The sequence below is a fragment of the Enhydra lutris genome, unplaced genomic scaffold (assembly GCF_002288905.1).
Source record: "Enhydra lutris kenyoni isolate GAN:26980312 unplaced genomic scaffold, ASM228890v2 scaffoldscaffold9, whole genome shotgun sequence".
Taxonomy (NCBI): domain Eukaryota; kingdom Metazoa; phylum Chordata; class Mammalia; order Carnivora; family Mustelidae; genus Enhydra; species Enhydra lutris.
This window is the reverse complement of record NW_019154093.1, coordinates 16,426,535-16,447,106: the sequence shown is the minus strand read 5'-3', so window position 1 is coordinate 16,447,106 and position 20,572 is coordinate 16,426,535. Positions and strand designations below refer to the sequence as shown.

The 20,572-nt window shown below is 54.7% G+C and overlaps 1 protein-coding gene across 1 annotated transcript; it reads right to left on the bottom strand.

Annotated features, from left to right (window-relative positions):
- Positions 1–2,612: 2,612 nt before the first annotated feature.
- Positions 2,613–20,187, bottom strand: LOC111143292 (fatty acid amide hydrolase). Its single transcript, XM_022496934.1, has 15 exons — positions 19,993–20,187; positions 12,925–13,038; positions 10,966–11,100; positions 10,629–10,762; positions 10,346–10,552; positions 10,058–10,098; positions 9,701–9,825; positions 8,487–8,612; positions 7,845–7,942; positions 5,800–5,899; positions 5,467–5,507; positions 4,647–4,686; positions 4,035–4,143; positions 3,391–3,536; positions 2,613–3,006 (listed from the first exon to the last, which is right to left on the bottom strand). Exons 1-15 carry the CDS (start codon positions 20,185–20,187, stop codon positions 2,878–2,880), a joined length of 1,740 nt encoding a protein of 579 aa, XP_022352642.1. The 3' UTR covers positions 2,613–2,877.
- Positions 20,188–20,572: the final 385 nt, after the last annotated feature.

The following is a 20,572-nucleotide window of genomic DNA, read 5'->3' as shown; positions in this document are numbered from 1 at the left end:
AGGAGACTGGTCTTTATTCTGGGTGGGATGGGAAACCATTAGGTCTTGAGACAAGTGACTTGATCTGATTTACACTTTCAAAGCATCCCTCTGGCAACTGCACGGGAAATGGGCTGGGGAACAGGTGTGGAGGGAGGCAGGGAAGCCCAGTTAGGTTACTGTGTTGTCCAGGGGACAGTCAGGTGGCGTGAACTAGAATGCTAGCATAGCAATGGAAACAGGACGCAGCGGCTGCTTCCTGGCCACAGCGACCACCTCCCCCACCCCTTGGCAGCATTTGTCCCTTTGTATAACCTTTCCCCAAGCCCTGATCTCCCAGGGAGCAGATGTGTTCGTGTTAATGGCTAACCATCCCCATACGTCCCTGAGCCTCTCAAGGTTGGGAGTCTGGCTTGGTAGAGCTCCAGCACCACTGAGCCCAGGGTTGGTTGAGGCCACACTGGGGCTCAAAGGGTGAAGCAGTGAAGCAGTGAAGGGAAGAGGACAGGCACCCCCATCTTACAGCCTTGTGTCTAAGAGCACAAGGATAGTGGAGCACCTGGGTGGTTCAGTCAGTTAAGCGTCTGACCCTTGATTTCAGCTCAGGTCATGATCTCAAGGTCTTGAGATCCAGCCCTCTGCACCATCCCCCACCCCGCCCCTGCTGTTGGGATCCCTGCTCGGTGGGGAGCCTGCCTGAGGATTCTCTCTCTCTCCCTCTGCCCAACACCCCCCCCCCCCGCTCATGCATGTGTTCTCTCTACAATAAGTAATCTTTTTAAGATTTTTATTTCTTTATGGGGTGGGAGGAAGCATGAGTGGGAGGGAAGGGACAGAGGGAGAAGGAGAAGCAGACTCCTCGCTGAGCAAGGAGCCAGACTCTGGGCTCAATCCCAGGACTCTGGGATCATGACCTGAGCCAAAGGCAGACGTTTAACTGACTGAGCCACCCAGCTGCTCCCATCACCAATAAATAAATCTTTTTAAAATTAAAAAAAAAAAAAAGCACAAGGATATCAAAGAGAGAAATGGGGCAGGAGTAAGAGGCTTGGTGAGGGGGGGGAGGTGGGTACAGATGATTCTAGGGAATGATATGAGGCAAAATGACACAGTAGTTACAAGGAATCTGGGCAGGGCCCAACAACCTGGCCATCCCGATCTAGGTGCCCGTGTAAGTTAGGCCCTCTGATCAGCCCTTGCGTCTACCCTGAAACTGGTCCTACTAAGGCAGGGACACCACCGTCTGACAGTGCAGTAGCCACTGGGCACGTAACCTGGTAGGAATAGCCCCTCTGAAGGAGTAGGAGAGTCAGGAAGGAGAAGGAAGCCTTGGGAAGGCAAGGTGCCCTGAAAAGAATCTGAAAAGCGCCAGATAGAAACGGGCACGTGCCTGACCCGAGGGCTCAGGCTCAGAAACATCTTCTGCAGTAAACAGGGGAGATAGGGCTGGGGCCAGGGGAGAGTAAGTTCTGCTTAAGGGGGCCAAGATGTTCCCAGATTAGTCACAGACTAGCCACCCTCCCACCCGCCAGTCAATGCAGTCGTGTAGGAGGGAGGTTGACAGATAGGGCAGAGGTGAGACTCTGAGCAGAGACCACTCACTTCCATCCCAACTGTCAATTCCCAAACCACTTCTCTCCCTACCCCTGGACCATGGCCTAGCTCAGGCTCCATGCCCCCTTCCCCAGACTAGGATCATGGACATGGAGCAGCCTCCTTGACCCTCTCCAGGCTCTGATTGCCCAATCTACTCTCTTCACTGCAGCTGTGGGATCCTTTAAAAACTCCCTGTTGCCCTTGAGACACGATTAAGTTACTGAACTGACTCCCAAAGTCCACCTTGATTTGGCCTCCACCTATATCTCTGCTGCTTCTCCTTTGCCCATTCAACATGACCATCTACTGAACTCTTCATGAGCTCTGGGTGTATGGCTCCTTCGCCCTGGGATGTCCTTACTCCCATCTCAGCTTCTGGGAACCTTCCACACTCAACACAGGTCCTTCAGGAAGCCTTGCTAGAACAATCCAGTCCTTAGCCAGCCCTGTGAGCACTCTGTACCGGATCACCTTGTCTCATGCTCTCTTCCCAAGGCCTATGGGCCTTCTCCCCGCCCCCCAACAGCGCCTCCTCCTGGCCAGAACTCCAGATTCCCTGCTGCCCGGTGTCCAGCCTGGTCACTAAGAACAAAGACATAACATTAGGGTCCCTGCAGTCAAGGAGAGCCAGTGTCCTAAGAAAAGCAAACCTGCCCACAGAGGCCCACCACACAGGACAGACTGGGAAGAAAGAGCCCACCTATTTCAGGACCCAGAGGAACGGGGGAAGGCCTTCTCGAGAAAGAGGGATCTGAGCAGGGCCTCAAAGGATTTAATGGCAGAGGAGCAGAAAGGGCATCCTCGTCAGAGGGAAGGAGCAAAGAGAGAAGAGAAGGGCAATGCCCAGCAAAGTGGGGTTTAGTCTAAGTGCGGGGGGGAGTGGGGGAGGGGGAGGTGCTGGGACCACAAGAAGCCAGTGTTGCTCCTGTGGGGGGCTGGGAACCAGGAGACTGCCAAGGCCCAAGGCCCAAGTATGGCTCAACCCCCAGTGCTCTAACAATGACGGCCACAAAGTACAGAGACTAGAAACATTTCTTGACTGTTAGTGGGCTTCTGCCCAAGTCATACCCACTGCCTGCCACAAGGAGGGGTGTCAGGGCAGAGGGAGGGGACCAGAATGGGGAGCAAGGTCCAGACTCAGGGGGTCTGTGCTTCTTTTAGGGGGTCGCGGGAGGGGGACAGGGAAGCCTCTGCCCCAAGCCAAACTTCTCCTCCCAGGGCAGCAGCTGTGCCCAGACGAGGCTGGGCGCAAACCGAAAGGGTCTCAGGTCCTCCAGAGCCAGGCGGGCGGGCAGGCCGAAGTCAGGATGGCTGCTTTTCAGGGGTCATCAGTCGCTCCACCTCCCGCATGAACCGCAGACACAACTCTTCCTGCCAGGGGAGAGCCACGCACTGCACGGCCACAGGCATCCCCACGCTTTTCTTCATGGCCTGCAGGGGACACAGGTACCGGGATGGAAGGCGATGGAGACAGGACCCCACCAGGGACCAGGGAGCACCCCAGCTGGAGAGTAGGGGCAGCACAGCAGAGCCAGGCCACAGTCTTTCGGGGACCCGCCAGGGGGCGCCTGGCTGGTTCACTCAGTAGAGCCTGCAACTCCTGATCTTGGAGTTGTAAGGTTGAGCCCCACATTGGGTGTAAAGCTTACTTAATGGGAAGGGGAGGGGAGGAGGGGGGAGGGGAGGGGAGGAGGGGAGAGAGGCAAGGACTGCACGTGTTTATGCTGCATCCCTCCCAGCAGCCAGAGTTGGGGTATGGGTGGGAATCCAGGAGAAGGGGGTGCACAGGGCCTAGGCCAGGTCCTGTGGCCTCACCTTCTGTACCACATTGTCCCAGATATCCCCAAAGTAGCCCCTGTAATGTTCCATCTGGGCCTCGTCGTCTTCGGTCACCGAGGTGACAGGCACCACCCCCGCGGGGAAGTTCAGGCAGTTGTAGAGCAGAGTGTAGCTGACTGCGCCTGAAAGGGACCACAGGGAGCTAGAGCCCTGCCCCCACCAAGTGGGACAGGCTATCTCCCGGAGCCCAGACTTGAGTGAATGACAAAGCCCAGGGATCCAGATTCAGGGCAGGCTGGAGAGCCTGCTGAGCCCTGTCCTGTGCCTTTTACCAGAAGTTTCCCCACCTGGACCCTTGTTCCTATTTTTCCTGGCTTTTCTAAATCCCATCTGGACTTTAAACCACACCTCCCCAAACCACAGGCTCTGGATCTCAAGATCTCTAACCTCAGTGTGCTGAGAACAGGAGCTCATTCCCTCCCAGAGCTCCCAGATGACTCCCATCTCTCCAGCCAGTCGGACTGTGAGCTCCCCAAGGGCAGGGCCCTCCTGGAGGGGTGCAACCCTCCCCAAGGCTCCGCTCGTACTTCCCAGCAGCCTGTTGGGCACTGGGCTGAATTCACAGAAGAGGAAAGGCAGGTGGGAGTGTCTGAGATGTGTGCTGGAGCAGCAGACTTCACCTGTGGCCTTGCCTGGGGCGTTCAAGTCCAGAGCAGGGCCCAGCATGGGAGTGAGCAGCACGTCCAGGTCCAGGGCTCTCCACTGGGCAATCACAGAGTTGCGGAACACCTGGAAGGAGGCCAGCACACCAGGGGAAGCCCTCAGACCCAGCCCATTGCATGGACTCCTCAATGCAGGGACGGTGATGGGGCTGGCTGGGGCTCCAGCACCTGCCCCTTCTCTGGACTAAGCCACACTGGGATGGAGGTCCTCAGGGCACCTAGCACAGCTGCTTCCAGGAGGCCTCCATTGCCCTACCTCCCACATGAACTGTAGACATCATTTTTCCTGCCAGAACAGGGCCACTAGTTCTGAACAGTCCTGGGGGTGGGGGAGGGGAAGGGGGCAGCAAAGGGGGCATCCAGGACAGGAGCTACAGACTGAGCCAGCCTCCAAGGATGAGGACCAGAGAGCAGGGCCAGAACAGACCAGTCCAGGGAGTGGAAGGGGAAATGACAGACCACTCCAGGGGTCCAGAGGGAACCATGGCTAAGAGATGCCACTGGCAGGTGCCCTTTCTAATCCTACCCCATACCCTGCCTAACTCTAGTCAGTAGGGGGTCTGGCCTCACCTCGATCTCATGCTGCAGTTCCCAGAGCTTGCCAGCCGACCTGGGCAGAAGAAAGGAGGTCACTGGCCCTCAAGGTCACAGCCATGGGGAGTAGCAACATCAGACCCCTACTCTTAACACCTCCCAGATCTCACACCTCCATGGACCATTCTCAACTAGGGGAGCTCTGAGAGGAAAGTAGCACAGGAAAGAAGTTCAAATCCCTAAGTTCACGTCCTGTGGAGAAAATCATGCCCCACAAGGGATTTAGACTGTGTCACTTGGTGACTTTACAGCAGAGCCAGGCCCAGATCAGGCCCAATTCCCAGTGACCCTTAGGATACCAGAGACCAGAGCTGTCAAAGGTCCTGAATGCCTGGCAGTGAGAGAAGGGGCAAGTCCGCAGGATGTCAGGGCCTAAAAATGAGGCCATTTATAGCCTGCTTTTCCCACCCGAGCCACTAAGGGACAGCAGGACCCAGTGCAGCTCAGTTCCCATCAGACCTCTAAGAGCAGGTCTCTCAGTTTCCTCAGTAGCCCCCTCTACCTTAGGCCTCCCCGATGCTTCCTTTCCTGGTCCTTTCTACCCTCATCTAGCCAGGTCTTCTCCTCTCCACCCGGTCTCATTCTGTGATCTCCTTCAGGCCCTTCCTCTCTAGCTGGACCTAGACTCTGCGAAGACAAACATCAAGGTCCCATCTGAAAGCTACAGAGGTTGCCACCCTGGCTGGGCCACTTCCAGCCTCAGCACCTACTTCCCTTGGCTCTTCCCATCAGAAACCACTTAACCCCAAGTCAGGAGAAGATGGGGGCAGGAACTAGGCACAGGAAATGTCCTTACCGGGGCTTCATGCTGCTAAGAAAAGCTGCCATCCTTGGGAGCTGCCGAAGGACAAAACACAGTGTCAGTGACTCAGTTCTGGGCTGAGAGTGGACAACAACCTTCTTCAGGCCAAGCCACTTGAGTCTCTTCCCTCTGTCCCTTCCCCCAGGTCCCAGGTCAGCCCCTCTTTCAGCATGTGACTGGCTGAAGATTGCAGGGCATGGGGAGAGGAGAAGAGTCTGGGTGGGGGGTGGAGAGAAGAGGAGGCCATGCTTGCCGCTAAGGCGAGAGGGGAAGAGCCCCAGAGGCTCCCTCCCAGCACCCCCCAGCCCTCTGCTCCTGTGCCCTCACCAGAGGCTTCAGCAGGAAAGCCAGCAGTCCTTTCAACCACCTTGGTATCTTCAGAATGGGGATCAGGTCCCCCAGGCAGGGGTCCACGAAATCACCTTTGCTGGGAGACAAAGGGTCCAGTCCAGCACTCCCTCCCTGGTCCTCCCTCCTGCCCTGCCCCTACCCACAGCACCCCCAGCTCAGTGTCATCTACTCCATGAAACCCCCTCCTCCGCGAGACTCGTAACCACTGGTCTCCAACCCCTTCATCTGCCTTCTATCCTTTTTCTTAAGATTTTCTTTTTTTTCTTTAAGTAATCTCTATACCCAACATGGGATTCAAATTCACAACCCCGAGATCAAGAGTCCCATGTTGTATGGACTGAGCTAGCCAGGCACCCCTATCTGCCTCCTTTTATTTATTATTTATTTATTTATTTTTAAAAATTAACATATAATGTATTATTTGTTTCAGGGGTATTTTTTATTTTTTAAAAAGATTGTATTTGTTTATTTGAGACACAGAGAGCGCCCCTGGGGGTGGGGGGAAGAGGCAGAGGGAGAAGCAGTCTCCCCACTGAGCAGGAAGCCTGACATGGGACTTGATCCCAGGACCCTAGGATCCTGACCTGAGCCAAAGGCAGACGCTTAACCGACTAAGCCACCCAGGTGCCCCTTACCTGCCTCCGTTTAGACATATGACTTGTTTCTGCTTATCATTTGGGACACCCGGACTCCACTCCATATCCCTGGAGCTTCCCAAGGCAGGACTCTGCATCTCCCTCCCTGGCTCACTCAGCTCAAAGTGATAAGGACTCCATGAGGGCAACATTTCCCCGGCCAGGGCATGACACCAAGGGCATCCCCTACTGATGCAGATACGGGCCTAGAGAGACGAGTGGAGCCGCCATGACTCTTATTTCTGAGCCTGTCTCTAGCTCTAGCTCTAGAGCTTGGGGAAAGGTCTCAGGAGGCCGACCCTAGCTAGGGCTTTATCCCCAGAGCCAGAGTGAGGGGCAGCCCCTCGTGCTGAGGCCTGGACCCTACTCAGCCACAAGCGGAGGTCTCTTCAGCCCAGGCACATCAGCAGGAGGTAGCATCACAGGTCTTTCTTGTACCCCTGTCAACCCTTAAGGACTGGAAGCTTCTGAATGGAACCAGCTTCTCTAATGAGCTCTGGGACGCCTGGCTGGTTCAGTTGGTTAAGCGTCTGCCTTTGGCTCAGGTCGTGATCCCAGGGTCCTGGAATTGAGTCCCGTATGGGGCTCTTCTCCCTCATCTTCTCCCTGTGATCTCTCTCTCTCTCTCTCTCTGTGTCAAACAAATAAATAAAATCTTTTTTTTTTTTTTTAAAGAGCTATAGGGGTGCCTGTGTCGCTCAGTGGGTTAAAGCCTCTGCCTTCAGCTCAGGTCATGATCTCAGGGTCCTGGGATCAAGCCCCGAATCGGGCTCTCTGCTCAGCGGGGAGCCTGCTTCCTCCTCTCTCTGCCTGCCTCTCTGCCTACTTGTGATCTCACTCTCTGTCAAATAAATAAATAAAATCTTAAAAAAAAAGGGCTATAAAAAAAATAAACATGAGCTCTGCAAAGTTCCTTAAAGTAGGTCTGATCCAACCCACCCACTCTACAGAGGAGAAAAGTACTCAAAAGACAGGCTTGGCTCAAGTCAGAGGAGCCTGAAGTCACAGCATGATGTCTAGACCTCTCTCTTCTTGCTTCACCCTTCGCTTATCTCTCAATCTTTCCCCAGTAGACAAGCAGCTCCCCTGCCCACCCCCTTTTCCCAGTGAGTTTTCATCACTCGGGCTCTGCTCAATCCAGCCTCCCCTCGAGCTGGTACCTTTCTAAAGTCTCCCTGGCCAGGGATCTCCAGGCTCCACCTGCACAGTTAGAGGGGCAGTGAGGTCCCTGCCCAGAACGCTTGGACCTTCTTTGTGTTCAGTGGAGGCCTGGCCCCTGTCTTCCACCAGAGCGGCCCATCCTGGGAGTAACAGGACCCAGCTGATCTCCCTGGGTCTACCCATGTCCTGACCCCACCCCAGAGCCCAAAGGCCAACATCACTTACAAGTTCTGCAGGAAGCTGTGGCCGCCATCACTGAACAGCCCACCAGTTGACAGGGTCTCCAGAGCATGGGGTATGTTGCTTGGCAGGAAGGGAACCAGCTGCAAGATTGAGGGGTATAAGGGCCCCCAAGAAACCCTTGACTCCCATGACCCCCCACATGCTGCCCAGGCAGCCGTGAGGATGAGCTGGACCAGCTCTGCTGCCGTGGGAGCCCTCCCTGGAGCCACAAAGGCAGGTGTCCTGACCCAGGCAAACTCCCTAAAAATTCACATCATGAGAGGAGTCAAGCTACCCATTAAATTCGTCTCAGATGAACAGAAGAAAACCCACTGGCACATTGTCCTCGGATGGCAGCAACCCCTGGACAGTGTGCACCACTGCTTGTGGTGGACTGGAGCTTCCCAGTGCGGTGCTCCCTCATCCCTGGCACAGAGCTGAGCTCCCCATCCATCACGTAACCTCACACTTGTGATCAGCCCTCTATCTGCGGGTCCTGCAGGGACATCGTTCCCATCCCAACCACAAAACCATCCCCTGGGTGATGGGTGAAAGGACACCAGGGACAGGTGGCAGTCACGGGTACCAGGAAGGTTTCCCTGAAGGAGGGGCCATACCAGGACTTCCGGGTCCCCACAGCCATACCGTGTGGCCAGCAGCCTCAAGGCTCTGCTTCGTCTCCAGCACGGCCCGCTTCATGGCCGGGGTGGGCATGGTATATTTGTCGGTCTCATAATACCCCACACGCAGTGGCCGAGAGCTTGTGTAGACCTGGATCAAAACCCCGGAATCAGAATCGAGTCAAGAGGGTGACCCAGCGTAGGGCTCCCAGAGATCAGAGATGCTACTCAGCCCCAAACACAGCTGCAAGGCTGCAGCCCGGGTTCCCAGAAAACAGGGTGCCAGAGAGGCCGCCCCTTTCTGCATCTGACCCTTTCACAAAACCCCTGTGCAATGACTCTGCATTTCCACTGGCCATATGATGAAACTGAGCCTTCAGGTCTACATAAGGAGATAGGCAAACGGGCTGGAGTCGGGCTGGGACTCGCCCAAGTCCACCCAGAGCAGACTGACAATACTAGGTCCAGGACCCAGGTAACCTGTCTCCTGAGTCGAGGAGTCTACTGCCTGTTTCAGGATTGCAAGTCTTGGCTCCCATGATAATTTGTTCCAGACCACATCACAAGGACCTCATTTCCTCCTTCCCTTCCTCTCAGGAAGAGTTCTTTTTTTTTTTTAAGATAATTTATCTATTTGACAGAGAGAGAGAGAGACAGAGAGAGAGATCACAAGTAGGCAGAGGCAGGCAGAGAGAGAAGGGGAAGCAGGCTCCCCGCCGAGCAGAGAGCCTGATGCGGGGCTCAATCCCAGGACCCTGAGACCATGACCTGAGCTGAAGGCTTAACCCCCTGAACCACCCAGGCGCCCCAGGAAGGGGTTCTTAAACCACTGAGTGGTTAGAATAACCTCTGCCAGGGAGGGGCAGCTCACCCCACCCAGCCCAGATCTCCTGCCTGCCAAGAAACACCCTAGTTCTCCTACAAGTGGTTCTTGGGCTGAGAAGTGACTCCTATCTCTCACGGTGGGCAGGAGAGGCTGAGGCCAGAAGAGGGGCATCTTTCCTCAGAGGAAGCCTCCCAGCCCAGCCTCAGAAGTCCTAGGGTTGCCACGGGTGGGCAAGGGCTCCATCTGGCGGCTCTCTGTGGAGCAGCAGCTGAGCCCAACTCAGACCCTTGGAGAGTGCTTTTCAAGAGACAGAGCCTCCAAGACCTGCCCACAGTGCCTGAGACTGCTCTCTGGGCTCCGGAGCACCAGCAATAGCCAAACTCAACCACACGCCCATCCCCACCCCTGCTCACCTCCTCCCTGAAGGGCAGCGGGGGCACTGTGGGGTCCAGACGGAACATGTCTTCACACAGCAGCGCTCGCAAGCACAGTGCTAGGCTTTCCACATCTCGGGCCATGGGGCCAACTGAGATCTGCACTGTGGGGGCAGGGAGGGGAAGGAAGAAAGATCACCCTGCCCTAATGGGCTTTGGGGCTGGGTCCAAGCAAGGGCTGGGCCATGGCCCAGGAGTGTGAGCAGAGACAAGGAGGTAGGAACTCAGACCTAGACTAGCCTGGGAGCCAAACACTGCCCCCAGGAGAGGCAGGAGCAGAGATGGATCAGGCAGACCCCCCCTCCTCCAGGGCACTGAGGGAACCCCAGACCTCACCTGCTACCTGTCCATAGACACAGCCCTTCAGGCCACTTTTGCTGGATAAGAAACACAAGATGTCGGAAACAGGAAATGGTCACCCTCTGCCCAACCCCAAACCCACACAGCAGCTTAGAACTCTCACCACTTTGGAAACTAGGAACCAAGGCCAAGGGCACTGACATTCCCTCCCAGCAAAACCCCAGCGAGGGACTCCCTGCCTGGGGCCTAAAGAGTTTGGAAGCTAGGCTAAGACCACACAGCAAGAGACCCAGAAGCTCCTTCCACCCACCACCCACACCATACCTGATACGGTTCGCCGTGGGCTTGAGGCCACAGATGCCACAGAAGGAGGAGGGAAAGCGGATGCTGCCTCCAATGTCAGTGCCTAAGCCCAGCGGGGAGCCTCCAGCCCCAATAAGGGCCCCTTCACCCCCGGAGGAGCCACCTGGGCTTTTGGAGGGCTTCCATGGATTCAAGGTCTGGCCAAAGAGGGGGTTACTGCAGTCATAGCTGGGGGAAGCAGGAACGGGTCAGCCCAGGGTGCACTGGGGCCAGAGTCCCTGGCCCCGCCCACGCACGAGCCCACCTGAACATGGACTGAGGGACGTTGGTGTGCACGAAGGGCACGGCACCTTGTAGCTTCAGGACCTGTACCACCACACTGTCACACTCTGCGGGCATGCTCTCGTTCAGACTCAAGCCCAGCGTGGAGTCATGGCCCTGGAGGGAGGGACCAGCACCAGAGGGCTGTGGTTGACACCTCAGGGGCCCTTCAGCGGCCCAGGACCCACTGCCACCGCCATCCTGCAGGCCAAGGCTGAGCCTTGGAGGGCCCCAGCTAAGTAAGGAGGTGGAGCAGGCTCACAGGGACAGGGGTGCAGGAGCGGGGTGGGGGTCAGAGCCAGACAGGAGGTAGGGCACACCTTGTAGCTGAAGCACTCCTTGAGGCTCACAGGAACGCCATAGAGCAGGCCCCGCCGCAGGGCCTGGGACAGCTGAGTCTCACAGTCTGCCAGGTAGGTAGTCACACAGTTGGTTCCTTTGTTTACTTCCCAGGCCTGGAGGAGGGAGAAATGCACACAGGGCAGAGTGACACTCTGTTTTTAGCTGTGGTCAAATATACATTATATAAAATTGGCCTCTTTAAGTCTACACAGGGAAAGGGTGACGAGCAACAAAGCCCAGAGCCAGGAGCATGGAGAACAATTGAGAGCCCAGCACCCACCTCATCCGGGACATCTAGCCCCAGCGTCACCCTGGCAGCATCTGGCCTCAACCCCAAGATGGAGAGAGCACCTCCAGGGCCAGGGCACAACCCAGGCACCCAAAGGAGCAACAAGCACTGGCCTCAGACACTCCCCAGAGGGGATGAGCTGGGAGGGAGATGATCTTTGACCTCTAAGCCACATCTCTGTCAGTGAAGCAGACAGGGGCAGGTCCCCACCTCAGGTCACAGTGGGAGTCAGCACAGAGCAGGGATGGACCCAGCTGCCAGCCTCCCAGGGGCCGGCAGGTTCTCTCCTGCCCTAGGCCTGGCCCACACTGGCCCCAGCTAAGCCTCCCCACCCCCCGAAACTCTTGAATCTGATAATCAAGTCACACAGAGCAACGGGCTGATACCAATCAGTTAAAGAAATGGGAGCTTGCCTAAAAGGAAATGATACTGCTGTCCCTGTGAGACATCTGAGGAAAATGGGTGTTGGCTGCACTACCACACCTCAGCCTGTGAGATCTGTAGGTGACAAGGTAGGGCAGCCCCTTTTCAGGGACACTGAAAGAGGAGACACAGCGGACTGCTGAGCCTGCCTGTGTCCCCTCAGGGCATCCAGGGCAGGGGTCCAGGGTCCTCCCTCCATTGTCAGCCTCCCTCCCCCTCGCTCAGTAGCTGTCACTCACCCAGCTGTCACCCACGCCCATGGATCTGCTTAGTGGTCATACTCACTGCCACACACTCTGCTTCGAGAAACCACAAGCAAGGAAGTCGCAAAGCACAACTCTTTCTTTCCTTCCCTTCGTTTCAAACAGATGCCTGGAACACTTACTACGTGGAAAGACAGAGGGCCCAGCACTAAGTTCGAAGATAAGTAAGACAAGCTCTGTCCACAAGAAACCCATGTTGACCCAGAAAGGGGCCAAGGCAAGTGCAAAAACACCCAGAGAAATGTGTTAAAAAGTGAGCACTGAAGAGGGAACCCTAATTCAGGCTAGGAGGGGAGGAGGGTCAGATCCCTGAAAGAGGATCTCCTTCTCTGAGCCCCAAAGGTTCAGCCGGCAGTGCCTGTTGCCTCAGGTGGGGCAAAGAAGAGGGAGAAGAGCCTTCCAGGTAAAGGGAGTCCTGCACAAGGCAGGGCTCAGCATGGCAACCTCTGGGTGCCAGGAAACCTCCGCCAGTTGAGCTACTGATGCACACCCTCCAGAAGGCCTTGGCCAGACAGGATGCTGGAGTCAGCAAGGAGCAGAAGAGCAGAGTTTGAAGAACTGGAAACCTGAGAGGGCATCCGGCCAGGAGGCTGGCACTCCATCGTGGAGGGAGATGGCTGCTGGGGGCCTGGGGACCAGAGGTTGGACTGGAGAGAGCTATAGAAAGAGAACAGACCACACTTGTTGACCGATGGGGTGGAGGCGGGAGGGAGAGGGAAGTCTGGGCTGAATGCCAGGCTCTTAAGCTAAGACAACATGCTCAGTGTCGCCCCCACAGAAGCACACACACAGAGTCAGCGCCTCTCTCTCTTTCTCCTCTCTTTCTATTTCTCTCTCCCTCATGCAGCTCCTGGTAGCCCCTGGCACTGTCCCACCCTGGCCCTCAGAGAGACGAACTCCAGGCCAGGTTTCCCCCACAGCCTTTGCAGAGAGAGGGAGGATCCCTGGCATCCAGGCCTTACCTTTCCCACGTAGGTGAAGAGTGCAGCCTCGGGGGACAGCTCCCCACTGTGTAACTTCTGCACCAACTGGGTCAGAGGCAGGGCCAGCAAGGCCTCTGAGTCCAGGTCAGGGTTCTGAAAAGACACCCCAGGTAAGTAACCCCTCTCCCCACATGCCCCAAGTGCTAAAAGCAGACACATGTGGCCCAGTGCCCCTAAGTCCCCACACCTGGCAAAGCAGATGCTCACTGTCAAGTGCCAATCCACGACAGACATGCCCACCTGCTGCTCTGACACCAGACATGTGGCCCAGCCTAGGCAGGTCCTTGCCACCTGCAGACAGTACAGATATATCTCTTCCAGAAGGTTATGGAAGAGGCTGCCCTGGGAAAGGCCACGCCCAGGCTGAAATGTTATGTTATGAAAATGTTACGAAATCATTACAAACCCCCACCACTAACAATTGCCTATAGCCCCCATGCCGGTACACTCTGGGTGTTGATTAAATCTTGTTACCATTTTTATTGCACAGGTAAAGAAACCAAAGCCCTGAGAGGCTACATGCGTCACCTAGGCCCATACAGGTAAACTACGGTTCTCTGCCCACTCAGCATAGCCCGTCTACTGGCTATCCACCCGCATCTAACCCCTGGCAGGGGAGGCAGGAAAAAAAAAAAAAAAAAAAAGGAAGAAGAAAAAGAAGACACTGTCCTGGGTGGTTGGGTCTATAGCTAGAGGCTAGCCTAAAAAGGGATTTTTTTTTTCCCTTCTTTCCAGATATGTATTAGGTGTCTGCTCTGTACCAAGCATCAAACTAGGCCTGGGGATACAACTGAACAAAAAAGACAACAAGTTTATGCTTTGGGAAGTGAGCAGGTAATGAAAAAGTAAACAAGAGTCTGAGTCCGTGAGAAATAACTTGAAGAAAATAAAACCCGTTGTGGTGCGTGGGGTGGGGGTGTGGGGCGCACAGGTACATGCGGTCAGAGAAGAGCTCTCAGCAGGAGGGGGGACAATTTTTCAGACACATGACTGCCAGGCCTGGAAGGCTCCCAGAGTCTGAGGTCAGCCCCTGCCTGCAAACCCAGCTTGCTCCCTCCTCAATGGTACAGAGCCAATTAGCAAAAACAGCTAGAGGAGGATCTCTGAATCACAGCCACCACTTCCCATCCCCACTCCGGCCTGGGCTCTCCTCTTGCCAAATCCAAGAGATACTTGATTCTGTCCTTCACTCCATGTCTTCATCCGCATGAGGGATTCAAACGTATTGAGACCACACACTGGCTGCCTTCGACTTCCTCTGGTTTTCTCCTGCTTCTCTGCTACTTCTGTCATCCCTTTATTCAGTCAGTCGACAGACATGTTCTGAGCACTTACTGTGTGCCAAGGACTAAGTTAAGGGTTATGAATTTGGAGGTAACCAAGACAGACAAGTCCCCGCTTTCAGAGAACCCACACTCAAGAAAAGAAACAGGTTAACAAATGATGGACAGCTCATGGGAAGTGCAAGAAAGCAAGTACACACTGCTGTGGTGGACACAGCAGAGGACTGGCTCAGTCAGACAGGATGGTCAGGCCTGGGAGGTGACGTTTCTTTCGGCTGTGACCTGAAGGATGAGAAGGAGCCAAATGTGGGAAGAGACAGTTTCCTCTTGTTTCCTCCCTGATACTGGGAGAAGTGAATCCTCTCGTGGTTTCCAGTCAGGCTCTCCACCTACCCCGTGGCCTCCGGACCCTCCATCCAGCCTGACCCAATCGAGCTGTGGTGTTCAGGGGCCATTCCCACTGCCACCCACCCCTGTGTCCTTCCCCCTGAGCTCACTGCTCCCCCACTTTCCACCGGCTCCTGCTCCGTGTACCCTTGCTCGGGGAGGGGCTGCCATCTCTCTAGGTGGTACATGAGGACAAAGGAGTCATCCCAGACCCCACTTTCTCCCTCCCACCACAGCCAAATCCAGTCAGTCACTGTGCCCACTAAGTAGCTCTGGAACACGGCCACTTCTCCATCCTCTCTGCCAAGACCCTTGCCAGTGACCAGCCTTTTTCTCCTGGCTCACACAGGGGCCACCTAACTGGCTGCCTCGCCCAAGGCTTGCCCCACCCATCACCCTTCCTGCCAGGCCAAACTGCAAAGCCAACCAGGCCTTGCCCCTACCCTGCAGGTCCCTGTCACAGCACAAGCCCCAGGGCTGTGCCAGGAGGTGCTTTCAGGCACCGGTAAGACCCCTCCACACCCCTCCCTGAGACATCGCCTACTCATGCCCTCCACATGTCCTTGGCACCCGGGCCTTAACAGCAAGAACACTCTACCCCCAGCCTACATTTGTTAAACAGATATATTACTTACTTGGGATTTTATATATATATATATATAATACAGGGCGCCACAAAGAAGAAAAAAAAATGAATCCGTGATCTCTCCACACACACTTGATAATCCCTGGTGATATATTTCTTTTTTTTTTTTTTTTTTTTTTTTTTAAGATTTCATTTATTTATTTGTGAGAGAGAGAGATAGAAAGCACAAGCAGGGGGAGCATCAGGCAGAGGGAGAAGCAGGCTCCCTGCCGAGGAAGGAACCCAACAAGGGGCTCAATCCCAGGACCTCGGGATCATGACCCGAGCTGAAGGCAGACATTCAACCGACTGAGCCACCCAGGTGTCCCCGCTGGTGATATATTTCTTAAAAGGAGACAAAATGATATATGAACACTTTCCCCACCCACCCCGAGGACCACCCTGCCCAGTCCCTCTTCTGAAAAAGGAAACCAGAGTTAATGGTTTCTAATGAAAACTTAGAGAAAAAAAGTTTATGAAAAACCCACCATGTATGTAATTATTTATATATGGAGGCACAAAGTTGTCATGCTATATGCACAATACTTACTAACTACACCTTGCCTTGCTCACTTGATGGTGGAAATAGCAAAATGGCTTTTTTTTTTTTCCTGATTATATAAATGTGCTCACTGTAGAAAAGAATGCCTAACAGTATGGCGAAGAAAGTAAAAGCCAGCGAAGAGCTCCCCCCACACACACTAGGGTAATTACCACCAACAGTCTGGTCACCACCATTTCCCACCTTGCGACAAGACGCCAAGAGCCCCTGTGTGCCTCAGTTTGAAGCCGTCAGCAAGCTCCCTCCATTCTCAGCACAAATTTTAACTCTGTCCTTTGTTCTTGGATGCACATGGCTGGTGACACCGTTGCTAACAGTTTGTTTTGTTTTTTTTTTAAAGTCTTCAGCTAGTTATCAGGCAGCTGAGACATTCCCTCTTTCACAAGACACCCAGGAAAGTCTGCGCCTCAAAGAGGCCAGTCCACAAACACGGGGGCAGTGACATTTGAATAGAGAATGCAGAGATGTGTACAAATGAATTCTAACAGAGAATAGCAGACACCTGTAGCGTTCTTTTTCCAGGGACGGATACTAGAGCTATCGCTGAACGGCTGCCCCCCACCAGCTGTTTTTCTCCTTGAGGCCCCTACTGCTCTAATTTCTGGGATCCTCCGTGGTCCTCCATGTCTTTTTTCTTTTTCCCTCATGGTTTTTATCACATCTGTTCTATTTCAAGATATCTTTTCCATTTGGTTACGGAGGCCGTGGATCCTGGTCTCAACAAATAATTCATCTACTGAATCGTTTCCCTTTAAAGTTAGGTTCGAGTGGGGCTTGGAGAAGGCCAGGAGATGAAACTACAGGTCAGATCCAATGGAAGGACGTGGTGCTTGTTAAGACCAGTGGGGTTCTGACAAAACAGATTGTAAGCAATGAGGGCAAAGGCACAGAGGCGTGAGCAAGTGCTCTGGTATGTCTCTCCCAGCCATCATATTCCATGGGTGCTAGTCCCTCTCTTCGGCCTAGAAAGGATATTAAAACTCATTCAGGGGGCAGGGTGGGTGGAAAAAGGTGGCCAAAGGGTTGTTACAGATTAAGCCTCACAGGGTCAACAGAGAGTTACCAGAAACAGGCCCTACTGTAGAGTTGCTCAAGAGTTGAGAGAGGTGAATCGTTTTGTGATGACTTAAGAGAAGCTTAGGATTCCCCCTCCTCCAGCGATGCCTGGGAACACTGGAGGCATCTGGTCTCCCAGTAAACTTTGAGCTTTTCGCATCTAGGCTCGAACATCTAGGCTCCCAGTGAACTTCGAGCTTTATCAGCCGTCCCTCAGGCCAGACCTGTACTACCAGCTCCTGTAACCCACTACGGCCTGCGCAGGGCCCTGCTGAACTTCCTCCCCCTTGCTATTTGGGGCTGGGCTGAAAAAGCCCCAAAAGAAAGGCTGCTGAGACAGCCTCAAATCCCACATCCCCATCATCCAGTGACTCCAGAGCCAAACAGAAAGGAGAAAGGAGCTAGACCCAAGGTCCCAAGGGACTGAGTTCAGCTAAACCACCTCCCTCTTAACTGCCCTCAGCGCCTTCAGAGCTATTGTCATCAAGACCCCATCCTTTTGGGGCATCTGGGTGGCTCAGTGGATTAAAGCCTCTGCCTTCGGCTCGGTCATGAACCCAGGGTCCTGGGATCGAGCCCCACATCGGGCTCTCTGCTCAGCAAGGAGCCTGCTTTCCTTCCTCTCTCTCTGCCACCTCTCTGCCTAATTGTGATCTCTCTGTCAAATAAATAAATAAAATATTAAAAAAAAAAGAAAAAAGAAGACCCCATCCCTTTGAGAATTGTTCACACCAGTGAGACTACTGAGACACTGCTATCTCCCCCACAGTCACTGGAAAATCAAAAGGTAAATTTCACTGTTTACCCACCTGGAAAAGCCAAACATTGGTGTTCTGAGGCCAGGCTTTCTTGCCCCAGGAAGGGTGCAAAAACAGCATTTTCTATTTCAGAGCCAAATCTTCTACCCTGGAAGGTTTTGTTCTTAAAAATAATGAAGGGCGGGCGCCTGGGTGGCTCAGTGGGTTAAGCCGCTGCCTTCGGCTCAGGTCATGGTCTCAGGGTCCTGGGATCGAGTCCCACATCGTGCTCTCTGCTCAGCAGGGAGCCTGCTTCCCTTCCTCTCTCTGCCTGCCTCTCTGCCTACTTGTGATCTCTGTCTGTCAAATAAATAAATAAAATCTTTAAAAAATAATAATAATAATAATAATGAAGGGCAGTTGCTCCAGAGGGAAACTGTAGATGCTGGTGTCTGGAGCTGAAGTGAAGGAAGGCCCACCCTTCTACCACCTCGCACTCCTGCTAGCAGGTGGGTTTCTTGTGACTAGGAGGCAAGTTCAGCAGGTGGGAACCGTGGGCTGATCCCTGAAGCTGCCCCCACACAATTCTTGCTAGGAGAACCGGCTGGCAGCGTTCTGGCTTTTGCTGCAGAACAGGGGCCTGGGGAGTGGCGGAGGGTACCAGGCCGAGCCGGGCAGCACTGCAAGGATCCGCACGTGGGGCACCGTAGAGTTCAGCCAGAGGAGGAGAACTAGACAGTGAAGAACTTGGGCTCAGTTAGGGTCAGTGGCCTGTCTGGACTGAAGCTCAAAGAACTGACTGATGGCTTTTCAGCCAGCTTGATGAATAGAGGCTGGAACCAGATACATATTTATATCAGCAAATAAATAAATACGACATATCCTGGCCCGGGAATAGTATGGAGTAAATTCATACCAGCTAAAACCTCACTGTGATCAAGGCTGCACCCTGGGCCTGGCATCCTTTTTTTTCTTTTTTCTTTTTTTTTTTAAGATTTTGTTTATTTGACAGAGAGAGAGAAGCAACACAAGCAGGGGGAGTGGGAGAGGGAGACGCAGGCTTCTCGCTGAGCAGGGAGCCCAATGTTGGGCTCAATTGGGGCTTGATCCCAGAACCCTGAGATCATGACCTGATCCGAAGGCAGATGCTTAATGGCTGAGCCACCCAGGTGACCCTGAGCCTGGCATCCCAAGGCCGGGTCTCCCTACCTATTATTTCCCCCCCTATTCTCCCGGGCTGGAATGAGGCTGGAAAGTCCCACTGGGCCTCTAGGTTCTAGTTCCAGCTCTGCCCCAACTCTAAAATCACTTGCCACAGCAGAGCATCTGCTAAGTGCAATTTTCTGTGACTCCATCCTCCTGATTCCTATTGTGTCCCCAGTCACCTGGAATGCTTTCCCACCTGTCAGATCTGAATCCTCTCAAACACAAACCCTCACAAATGATTGTGGCAAGTTTTTCCTCTCTCGGTACATAAGACATCTCTTGGAATTTATCATTTTGACTTCTACCTGGGTCCTGTGTCTCAAACACCTGGAGAGAATGTCCCCTCCTCTAGGCCCCTCCCTGGGGCCTAAACACACACTGAGCTGATCCGGAAGGAGAAAAGCTTGTTGACAGATCATCCAGGGAAGGGCTAGAATTACACCTGCTCAAGGAAAGGGGCCTATCAGGGGTTAGAACAACACCTGGGCAGCAGGAGCTGGGGAAACTGTTCCAGCCTGGCCCCCTTTGCGCTTAGGCAAGTCCTTCCCTGGCTGGCTTTCAGGATCATCATGCACAATTAACCACTTCAAACTGCGAGCGCTCCACATTTCCTTGGCTATCACTCTCTGATTCCCAAGTCTTTTTGTTGTTTTTGTTTTTGTTGTTAAGATTTTATGTATTTGACAGAGAGAGAGAGAGACAGCGAGAGAGGGAGAAGCAGGCTTCCCCCTGAGCAACGAGCCCCCATGTGGGGGCTCAAGCGGGGGCTCAATCCCAGGATCCTGGGATCATGACCTGAGCCGAAGGCAGACCCTTAACGACTGAGTCACCCAGCGTCCCATGATTCTCAAGTCCTAAACCCGAGCATCCTAATGGTTCTCAGGCTTGCATTTTAGTGTCCCAACAGTCTTGAGATTCTTTGGCACTGAGCAAAGCTCCTCTTTGACCCTCTTTGAAAAGCGATGTCTTTTCATGACCTGCCCTGTCCCTTTCGTTTTCCTGCCTCTCCCCGCGGCTGGCTCTACCTGACTCGGAAAGAGTACGGAATGCATTAGGGCGTGGAGGGGTTCCGAAAGTAGAACCTGCCCTGCCCGCCACCTGCTCCCCCGCCGCGCGCCAGTGCGCCTGAAAATGCGGCTAGGGATACCCCCGCCCTGTGCCTCCCCCCACACACCGGACCCGAGCGGTCACCTGGAGGCGGAAGCGCTGAGCCGCCTTATCCATGGTCTCCAGGGCTGCCTGCTGCCTCTGTCGCGCCCGGGCCGCCGCGCTCCGCGCGGGCCGGCGGTTTGACCAGCGCAGGGCCACGGCCGCTGCCACGAAGCAGCAGGCCAGGGCAGCCCCGGAGGCGCCAGACAGTGCGGCCCACAGTTCGTCCAGTACCATGATCTCCTGCGGCCGACCGATGCCAGGAGCGACAGAAGAGGAATCAGCACGCGCGCGTGCCTCCTCAAAACCCGGCCTGGATCTGCCTAGGATCCCGCGCCCGCCTGCGCGGAAGGGGCGGGAGGAGCGCGGCGCGGCCACCAGCCCGTGGGGAAGCGCGCTGTTGCTTGGCAGCGAGCGGGCCGAGGCCGCACGAGCGCAACGGTCAAGGGCAAGCCCGCACCCAGCCGAGAGGGGCGGGAGGGGCAACCGCTTCCCCCCGCCGCCCCACGACCCCAGCTCCCGAAGACGTGACTATCGGGAGCCCCCCGGCGGCAAAGGACGGCCAAGAGGACAGGGAGCAGCGATCGACTGATGGGGTTCGCTGACCTGATTAAGCCCTGCA

What these genes read in the sequence shown, in the direction of transcription:
- LOC111143292 (XM_022496934.1), bottom strand. Translation starts at nt 20,187, where the DNA reads ATGGTACTGGACGAACTGTGGGCCGCACTGTCTGGCGCCTCCGGGGCT. An exon ending in TCTTCACCTACGTGGGAAAG is followed by an intron (nt 11,101 to 12,924) that starts GTAAGGCCTGGA and finishes TCCCTCCTCCAG; the next exon opens with GCCTGGGAAGTAAACAAAGG. An exon ending in CGCCCCAGGCAAGGCCACAG is followed by an intron (nt 3,537 to 4,034) that starts GTGAAGTCTGCT and finishes GGTCCCTTTCAG; the next exon opens with GCGCAGTCAGCTACACTCTG.